General features: G+C 39.5%; 1 protein-coding gene across 1 annotated transcript in view; it reads left to right on the forward strand.

Moving 5' to 3' along the window:
* The window catches only part of LOC138713974 (U-scoloptoxin(19)-Sm1a-like), a 40,319-nt gene that overhangs the window by 22,397 nt on the left and 6,813 nt on the right, over positions 1-11,109 (forward strand). The window contains exon 2 of the mRNA XM_069846556.1: positions 5,743-5,895. Within this exon, the coding sequence (XP_069702657.1) occupies positions 5,743-5,895 (153 nt within the window). The remainder of the gene's footprint in view (positions 1-5,742; positions 5,896-11,109) is intronic.

The raw sequence follows: 11,109 nt of genomic DNA on the forward strand, positions 1-11,109 counted from the left end.
ATTCAATTGCTTTTTCGATCGCATGTGCCATCTTAAAAGAAATAGGTATAGTTTCTTGTCTACTTGACTCCATCCACCCAAATTTAAGATTTTCCTCCTTGGTTTCGACTCCCGACTGTTCTGAAGTCATCCATCTCTTCCTGGTATTTTTGTGTTTGTGTATATATACTACAATTTTAAAGAAAAGGGTAGATAAATTGAAATTGTATTTTTGACTACGTAAGATATTTTGAATCATATATTGGCTGCAGTCTTTACATGAAATCACCGAAGTTCAAATATTACATTTTTTTTTCAGAGAAGCGGACAATAAACTGTTTTATTTCTGCGCATTATTATTACTTGGTATATGCTCATATTCTTGCAGTTTTCGTGAATGTTATCTATCGCTCATTGCATCCAGATATGCAGACTATGCTATATGGTGACCCTCACCCCTTTGTTCTCGTATGAAGCCATTACTCCGTTTCCCAGGCGTGCGTGTGAATGCTAACAAAAATCCCAAATTAAACGTCCGCCTTGAATCCGTAATATCGCCCACAAGGCACTCCGTAATGGCGACGAATTCCTCATGGCTGGAGAACCGGTAGCTAGCGCCAGGGGTACCAATCCGGCAACCAGCGCCACTCTCTGCCCCCTCGTGGTTCTTCCTCTTTGTTTTCTACATCTTCGTAATGTTTTCCTGAGATCCTATTTGTCTTTGCTCTACTCCTCTGTTCAATCTGTTCTCCCTCCTCTCATATTTTTCCTTTCTTCTTTCTTTACTTATTGATGTCACTATTTCGAGTCAAAAAGTCCAACATTTGAACGTTTCTTTTTCTGGTAGGTTCCTCGATAAGAATAATTAAAACTAGTAGCACGTGACAGCAACATGCCATCAAAATGCATTCAATTTTAAAACGTTGCAATGATTGTATTTCCTACATTCAGATTTTAATACTTTGAAGTTGTCAGTATAGTGCCTAACAACACATCGGGGCTCGGACTCTGGTCCACAGGATTATGAGTCCATCGGTTTAAGCCACTGGACTACAGTGGCGGCTGTAATGGATCAATGTGTTCAGGGCTGTAGTCATCAAAAGTTGTATTATTATTATTATTATTATTATTATTATTATTATTATTATTATTATTATCATTATTATTGTTATTATCATCATTATTATTATTATTATTATTATTATTATCATTATTATTATTGTTATTATAATTATTATTATTATTATCATTATTATCAGCAGGGAGATGCACTATCACCTTTACTTTTTAACTTCGCTCTAGAATATGCCATTAGAAAAGTTCATGATAACAGGCAGGGTTTGGAATTGAACGGGTTACATCAGCTTCTTGTCTATGCGGATGACTTGAATATGTTAGGAGAAAATACACAAACGATTAGGGAAAACACGGGAATTTTACTTGAAGCAAGTAAAGCGATCGGTTTGGAAGTAAATCCCGAAAAGACAAAGTATATGATTATGTCTCGTGACCGGAATATTGTACGAAATGGAAATATAAAAATTGGAGATTTATCCTTCGAAGAGGTGGAAAAATTCAAATATATTGGAGCAACAGTAACAAATATAAATGACAGTCGGGAGGAAATTAAACGCACAATAAATATGGGAATTGCCTGTTATTATTCGGTTGAGAAGCTTTTATCATCCAGTCTGCTGTCCAAAAATCTGAAAGTTAGAATTCATAAAACAGTTATATTACCGGTTGTTCTGTATGGTTGTGAAACTTGGACTCTCACTCTGAGAGAGGAACATACGTTAAGGGTGTTAGAGAATAAGGTGCTTAGAAAAATATTTGTTGCTAAGCGGGATGAAGTTACAGGAGAATGGAGAAAGTTACACAACGCAGAACTGCACGCATTGTATTCTTCACCTGACATAATTAGGAACATTAAATCCAGACGTTTGCGATGGGCAAGGCATGTATCACGTATGGGCGAATCCAGAAATGCATATAGAGTGTTAGTTGGGAGACCGGAGGGAAAAAGACCTTTGGGGAGGCCGAGACGTAGATGGGAGAATATTAAAATGGATTTGAGGGAGGTGGGATATGATGATGGAGGCTGGATTGATCTTGCACAGGATAGGGACCGATGGCGGGCTTATGTGAGGGCGGCAATGAACCTTCGGGTTCCTTAAAAGCCAGTAAGTAATTAACATTATTATCATTATCATTATCATTATCATTACTATCATTATTATTATCATCATTATTATTATAATTATTATTATTATTATTATTATTATCATTATTATCATCATTACTATTATCATTATTATTATTATTATTATTATTACTATCATTATTATTATTACTTACTTATTTACTTACTTACTGGCTTTTAAGGAACCCGGAGGTTCATTGCCGCCCTCACATAAGCCCGCCATTGGTCCCTATCCTGAGCAAGATTAATCCATTCTCTATCATCATATCCCATATTGGTGGTGGCGAAATGGTATTTTGCGAGATGCGGCCGAGGATTCACCATACATTACCTGACATTCGCCTTACAATTGCGGGAAACCTCTTAAAAACCAACCAGAAAATCAGCCCAAGCGGGAATCGAACCCACCACGAGCGCAACTCCGGACCGGCAAGCAAGCTCCTCACTCGACTGAGCTACACCGGGGGCTTATACTGATTTTAAGAATACGAATGCCCAATTCTGCAAACCTGCATGGAGTCATGATATGTGCAATTACAGCTGCGATATGTCTAGACTCTAGAACAGTGGTCTAAATGAGTAACGAGTAAGAAGAGTATCTGAATATGCACCGTCGTGCAGAAGGGAGAGAGAGGAAGCAAACCCGCTGGTGCAATGTCTTTTCCGAGGGTAAGAGGCGCAAACACGAGGGTGCACTGTGCTGATGACCGCTGCTCTAGAGGAATGGAACAGGTGAAGGAGGTATACACAGAAACCTCAGTTGAAAGGTCAGATGTAATCATTGTGAAAATATTTGCATAATTCCAGTAAAAAGAAGTTTCGGAAATTTGGCTTTCGGAATTTACATCCATTCGGAATAATACCGTTCGAAAAATTGTCCATTTGGAAAATTGCACTGGGAAAAATGACAGAGAATCCAGGAAAAAAAAAAAAAAAAATAATATCGTACCTAAATATACAGAGTGGAAATGAAATAACCTTGCAGAGAAAGGGACGATAAGGTACACTTAAATGAATACAAAAACCTATATTACGTTTTGTGATTAAATGCACGGTTATTTGAAGTTTCAGCAGTCCGGCAACATCGCCGCTAACACACTTCTCGTGATACAGATGTAAGAGGTCAACGAACTCGGTGTGTCTCGGTAGGTGAGATGCTCTCTGCCTCGACGTTGCCACTTGCTCGCATCGTGCAGTGGGTTGAAATTAGAGGTTTTTAAAATTCAATTTACACGAAAACCATCCACGCTATCGAAATACGCCAGAGGGATCAATTATTCGTACTCGCAATAATTATCGAATAAGTGTGTTAAACATTTGAAAAAAAAAAAAAAGAAAAGAAAAAAAAAAGAACTTTCCACCAATATGAAATAGTTTTTTATTATATACAACACGAGCTATTCGCACTGAAAATCTACAAGACTATTTTCTGCTATTTCCACCCTGTATATAAATAATGAAAGTAATAAACATGAAGACAGAGAGGAAAAAAAAAACAGGAAGTACTGTAAGGAAGGAAAAAAGTCACTTTAACGCATTAGAATTATTCGAATGTGGAACAGGATGAACACTTTGTGTGGCATCCCTTTACTTGGCCGGTTGGAATTCTTTCCCACGAGGGGCGAGGCGGGGGTTTGGATGGAGCGAGGCCGGGTTGCGAATGTGCGACCCCTGCGTGAGGCTCGGGGCGAGGCGTTCCGTGCGTCTGGGAGGGCTACTGGTCATGACCTGCCCGCTACCGCGTTACGGACGAGCTTGTAAACCAAGAATCCGGGATATGCGCCGCAGCACGTTCCCACAGCGCAGTGGTGGCTCGTGCAGCACGTTCCCACGGCCCAGTGGCGGCTAGTATGACACAGTTCAGTGGTGGCTCGTGAATCACGTTTATACGGCTCAGTGGCTGCTAGTATGACACATTTCAGTGGTGGCCCGTGAATCACGCTCCCACGGCTCAATGGCGGCTAGTATGACAGTTCAGTGGTGGCTCGTGAATCACGTTCCCTCGGCTCAATGGCGGCTAGTATGACAGTTCAGTGGTGGCTCGTGAATCATGCTTCCATGGCTCAGTAGCGGCTAATATAACACGCTGACACAGTTCAGTGGTGGCTCGTGCAGCACGTTCCCACTGCTCAGTGGCGGCTAGTATGACACAGTTCAGTGGTGGCCCATGAATCACGCTCCCACGGCTCAGTAGCGGCTAATATAACACGATGACACAGTTCAGTGGTGGCTCGTGAGTCACGTTCCCTCGGCTCAGTGGCGGCTAGTATGACACAGTTCAGTGGTAGCTCGTGAATCACGTTCCCACGGCTCAGTGGCGGCTAGTATGACACAGTTCAGTGGTGGTCCATGAATCACGCTTCCACGACTCAGTAGCGGTTAATATAACACGCTGACACAGTTCAGTGGTGGCTCGTGAGTCACGTTCCTACGGCTCAGTGGCGGCTACTATGACAGTTCAGTGGTGGCCCGTCAATCACGTTCCTACGGCTCAATAGCGGTTAATATAACAAACTGACACAGTTCAGTGGTGGCTCGTGAATAACGTTCCCACTGCTCAGTGGCGGCTACTATGACACAGTTCAGTGGTGGCCCGTGAATCATTTTCCCACGGCTTAGTAGCGGCTAGTATAACACGCTGACAGTTCAGTGGAGGCTCGTGCATAACTTTCCCACTGCTCAGTAGCGGCTAGTATGACACGCTGACATAGTTCAGTGGTGACTCGTGAATCACGTTTTCACGGCTCAATGGCAGCTAGTATAACACGCTGCATCTGTTAAGTGGAGGCTCGTGCAGCATGTTTTCACGACTCTGGCGGCTACTGTAAGACCCTGCCATTATTCAGTGATGGCTTGTGCAATACGCTGCCCGGTTTAGTGCAAGAGTCGTAGCTAGTGGCTAGTCGTAAATTACGTTGTAACAACTCGCCTTGTTTCTTCTGTCGAATCTTAAATTCATATGGCAAGCAGTAAATCAGGAAAGTGTCTTCCTAATGTCGTCATGTCATATTAATCAGTTCAGATAAGAAAAATGGACGTTGCCACGTTTCCTGTATTGTTTTTTGTATTATAAACCAATAAAGGATAGTGTGTTTATAATTAAAAACCTAAAAAATGGCTGTTTCCTTTATACAAAAAGGCCAAAATGGTCCTTTAAAAATCCCAAACTTCCTAACACTGATAATCACCGTTGAAAAGGTCACAACGACTATTGAAATGCTGGACGACGGTGGAATGATTAAGAACCCTGGCTTTGTCCACCGCAAATTCGACTCCATCATCGCCGGGATTCGATCCCAGAGCTCTGTCAACTGACACAAGTATGTGTAAAATATGAATTTATCTTTAGTGAGCAACCCAAATGGAATTTGTGGTGGACAAGGCAGACATTGCAGAGGGTTTCCTCCGGAGGACTTCCGTTTCTCACTGTGGAATCACCAATAGCCTACACTCCACTTCATCTACATTTCCCAATTTTCATCATAATCTCCGTTTGTCTCCCCCGTTCCGGGCTTACGGCCGATGCTGCGTGGACTTGTCACTTCGTTCTTTCATTTCAGATTACGATCCCAATGCGCCCGTGACGGAGGAAGAGCCCTGCACTAGAGAGGGCGGCCTTTGCATGCCGTCCACCTATTGTCCGAATGGCTTGTCACCGAAGAAAGGTCTCTGTCCTCTTCGACAGAAGTACGAAGTCGAATGTTGCATTGATGGTAAGTTTGGCGTAACGTTATTCAGAGATTCAGGGATCCGATATGCTTTAGAGATCTGAACACAGTAGGGAAATCTCCATGTTGACCGCAAACAGTTCGATTCTTAGCATTGCAGATGTAGGGCGACTGAAATTGTCGTTTACTTTTCATTTAGCAACACCCAAACTGAGGATGATTATAAAGCCATTCCAACCAAACTGCGTGTGATTTAAAGCACACTGAAATGTGATATCCCCATGACCGAAACATTCATCTTTAAGGGGGAACTACGATGAAATAAGTCGACCTGGTTGGCGAGTTGGTACAGCGCTGGCCTTCTATGCCCAAGGTTGCGGGTTCGATCCCGGGCCAGGTCGATGGCATTTAAGTGTGCTTAAATGCGACAGGCTCATGTCAGTAGATTTTCTGGCATGTAAAAGAACTCCTGCGGGACAAAATTCCGGCACATGGCGACGCTGATATAATCTCTGCAGTTGCGAGCGTCGTTAAATAAAACATAACATTTAACGATGAAATAATAGTGAAAAATTAAGAAATCATGATGTTGAAAAAATTATTGTGACTCTATTTAGGCTGAGCTCGAAAAGCTAATCAATTTTTATTCCCATGACAATTTTGTAGTTTTTGAGCAAATAATAATAATAATAATAATAATAATAATAATAATAATAATAATAATACTTACTTACTTACAAATGGCTTTTAAGGAACCCGAGGGTTCATTGCCGCCCTCACATAAGCCCGCCATCGGTCCCTATCCTGTGCAAGATTAATCCAGTCTCTATCATCATATCCCACCTCCCTCAAATCCATTTTAATATTATCCTCCCATCTACGTCTCGGCCTCCCCAAAGGTTTTTTTCCCTCCGGTCTCCCAACTAACACTCTATATGCATTTCTGGAATCGCCCATACGTGCTACATGCCCTGCCCATCTCAAACGTCTGGATTTAATGTTCCTAATTATGTCAGGTGAAGAATACAATGCGTGCAGTTCTGCGTTGTGTAACTTTCTCCATTCTCCTGTAACTTCATCCCGCTTAGCCCCAAATATTTTCCTAAGCACCTTATTCTCAAACACCCTTAACGTATGTTCCTCCCTCAGAGTGAGAGTCCAAGTTTCACAACCATACAGAACAACCGGTAATATAACTGTTTTATAAATTCTAACTTTCAGATTTTTTGACAGCAGACTAGATGATAAAAGCTTCTCAACCGAATAATAACACGCATTTCCCATATTTATTCTGCGTTTAATTCCCTCCCGAGTGTCATTTATATTTGTTACTGTTGCTCCAAGATATTTGAATTTTTCCACCACTTCGAAGGATAAATCTCCAATTTTTATATTTCCATTTCGTACAATATTCTGGTCACGATACATAATCATATACTTTGTCTTTTCGGGATTTACTTCCAAACCTATCGCTTTACTTGCTTCAAGTAAAATTTCCGTGTTTTCCCTAATCGTTTGTGGACTTTCTCCTAACATATTCACGTCATCAGCATAGACAAGAAGCTGATGTAACTCGTTCAATTCCAAACCCTGCCTGTTATCCTGAACTTTCCTAATGGCATATTCTAGAGCGAAGTTAAAAAGTAAAGGTGATAGTGCATCTCCCTGCTTTAGCCCGCAGTGAATTGGAAAAGCATCAGATAGAAACTGACCTATACGGACTCTGCTGTATGTTTCACTGGGACACATTTTAATTAATCGAACTAGTTTCTTGGGAATACCAAATTCAATAAGAATATCATATAATACTTCCCTCTTAACCGAGTCATATGCCTTTTTGAAATCTATGAATAACTGATGTACTGTACCCTTATACTCCCATTTTTTCTCCATTATCTGTCGAATACAAAAAATCTGATCAATAGTCGATCTATTACGCCTGAAACTACACTGATGATCCCCAATAATTTCATCTACATATGGAGTTAATCTTCTCAAAAGAATATTGGACAAAATTTTGTACGACGTCAACAAAAGTGATATTCCTCGAAAGTTACCACAGTTGGTTTTGTCCCCCTTTTTAAAAATAGGTACAATTATGGACTCCTTCCATTGCTCTGGTACAATTTCCTTTTCCAAAATAGCAATTACAAGTTTATAAATTTCGCTATATAATGCACTTCCACCCTCTTGTATTAATTCTGCTGGAATTTGATCGATACCTGGAGACTTGTACTTTTTCAGATTTTCTATCGCAATTTCGACTTCTGAAAGCGTGGGTTCGGGTATAAATGGCTCAGCAGTTTGTATTTCAATTTCGTCCCGATCATTTCTATTTGGCCTATGTACATTTAGTAGTTGCGCAAAATAGTTTTTCCATCTGTTTAGGACTGATGGAGAGTCTGCAAGCAAGTCACCATTCTCATCCTTGATCACGTTTACCCTTGGCTGATATCCGTTCTTAAATTCCTTTATACCCTTATATTAACCTAATAATAATAATAATAATAATAATAATAATAATAATAATAATAATAATCCGTGGCGCTACAGCCCGTGAAGGGCCTAGACCGACCAGCCGGCTGCTGGCCTCACGCCCACATGCCGAAGCAGAAGTGGACGATCATCCAACCAGAATGGAGGTATCGTGTGGTTAGCACGATGATCCCCCCAGCCGTTATAGCTGTTATTCGCAACCGGATTTCGCTACCTATCGTAGCTCCCCAAGTACATCACGATGCTGGGTGGGCACCGGTCCCATTCACTGGCCGAAATTTCATGAGAAAATTTCTTCCCCCATGAGGAATCGAACCAGCGCCCATTCCGTAACGTGAGTCCTAGGCGGGATACCTTAGACCGCGACGCCACGGCGCGGGACTTTTGAGCAAATAAGGAGTAAAAATTTGACAGCTTTGCCGCAAGGAGCGTTTTTAGTGACGTCAATATAGAATATTAACAAAATAAATAATTTCAAAACTATTAGCATTAATGACACCAATGTTTAGTACTGTAAGCCTCTTTGTGTAGTTTAAATTCAATCATTTTTGAACTACAATTTTAGAACTTAGAAAAATTAAATTTGGTCCCTTCTTAAAATGTGTGAAATGAAAAGGGGCTAAACTATATCAACTTCTTGGATTAGCAACGGAAACACGTGGCTGTTACTGAATACGGAAAAAGTTAACAAATTCTGGCCCAGAATTATTTACTAATGTACAAAGGTATCTGTAGCATAGAATATGTACAAAATGCAGTATTTGCATCTCATAATTTTTATTTTGTGAACATTTTAAATATTTTTCTTTGTTGCGTATCCGGTGAAATTAGTAATCTAATAACAGGAGGGTTTGGAATTGAACGGGTTACATCAGCTGCTTGTCTATGCTGATGACGTTGATATGTTACGAGAAAATCCATAAACGAATATAGAAAACACGGGAGTTGTACTTGAAGCAAGTAAAGAGATAGCTTTGGAAGTAAATCCCGAAAAGACAAAGTATATGATTATGTCTCGTGACCAGAATATAGTACGAAATGTAAATATACAAATTTTAAATTTCTTCTTTTAAGAGCTGGAAAAATTCAAATACATGGGAGCAACAGTAACAAATATAAATCACAATCGACAGAAAATTTAACTCAGAATAAATATGAGAAATGCCTGTTATTATTCGTTTAAGAAGGTTTTGTCATCCATTCTGCTTTAAAGAAAAATGGAATTTAGAATTCATAAAACAATTATGTGAATGGTTATGAAACTTGGACTGTCACTTTGAGAGAGAAAGAGAGGTTAAGTGTGTTTGAGAATAAGTGGTTAGGAAAATATTTGGGGCTAAGAGGGAAGAAGTTACAGGAGAATGGAGGAAGTTACAGAAGGCAGAATTCTACGCATTGTATTCCTCACCTGAAATAATTAGGAACATTAAATCAAGACGTTTGAGATTGTAGCATGTATGGTTGAATCCAGAAATGCATATTAGAGTATCAGTTTGGAGATCAGAGGAAAACGGCCTTTAGGGAAGCCGAGACGTAGATGGGAGAGTTTTATTAAAATAATTGCAAGGGAAAAATTGTTCCGGGGCCGGGTATCGATCCCGGGACCTCTGGTTGAACGTACCAGCGCTCTGCCAACTGAGCTACCCGGAAACTCCACCCGACACCGTCTCAACTTTTCCCTTTATATCCACACAACTCGCGTGGGCTGACGAAACGCCAGAGACCCACATCGAGTGCACACAATCACTGTGTGACTTGGAATTGTGGTTTTCTGTTAATTTACACAGTGACGTATATATTATGCAAATCTAGTCTTTCAGGTAAAGCTCCCTGTTAAGCAGAGGTCCCGGGATCGATACTCGGCTCCGGAACAATTTTTCCCTTGAAATTATTCCAATCTGCTTAACAGGGAGCTTTAACTGAAAGACTAGATTTGCACAATATTAAAGTATATTTGAAAGAAAAAAGATCATAGATACTGTATCTCTCATTCATTTAAATTCATGTTTATAAAATGAATCTTCGAAAGACTTATGAACTTCCAGTGCTATTGATAATGAATTTACAGTACTTTGAACTAGATTTACAAATTGTAGGATGTTTTTCCAGTAAAGATTGTGAAAGAAAGCCAAAAATAAACACATGTGGATAACTGAAGGAATCGTTACTTGGATGTAGTACATAAAGCAGTCTATATTTAATGAGTGTTAACAGTATTTATCCTTATATCCTTCACTACTATAAGAAATACTGCACCATTTAGCAGTAGTTGTAAAAGAAGGAAAACGAATACATTTGAATAAAAAATGCAAAATCCATGTAATAATATAAACAAAAATTGGGATATTATAAAAAATTAAACATGTAATATACACAGAATGAACAAATTTCTTTAGAGAGAGAGAGAGAGACAACTCGTCCGGCCTTAATTAAGGATGACCACGAGGATCCGGAAATCAATAGCAAAGAAATATAATCAATTAAATATGAATATTGTTATAAAAATAAAATGTAATAATTAAGCACCATTTATTACCAATTATAAAATAAAATCTTAGAATATGACTATAAAATTATACTGATAAATAAAACATTTTATTTAAAATTAGCATATCCTTAATTAAGACCTTCTGAGTGGTATAACTGAAACTGTATAATCTGCAGGAGATCTTTAAGAATTTGCGAGATGATTTTTTGAATTTCAGAAGATGATATTGATAATTGTTTTAAAAAATTATATGAAAATTTTGGTAAAGAACTCCG

The sequence above is a fragment of the Periplaneta americana genome, chromosome 14, assembly GCF_040183065.1.
Source record: "Periplaneta americana isolate PAMFEO1 chromosome 14, P.americana_PAMFEO1_priV1, whole genome shotgun sequence".
NCBI classification, from domain to species: Eukaryota; Metazoa; Arthropoda; class Insecta; order Blattodea; family Blattidae; genus Periplaneta; species Periplaneta americana.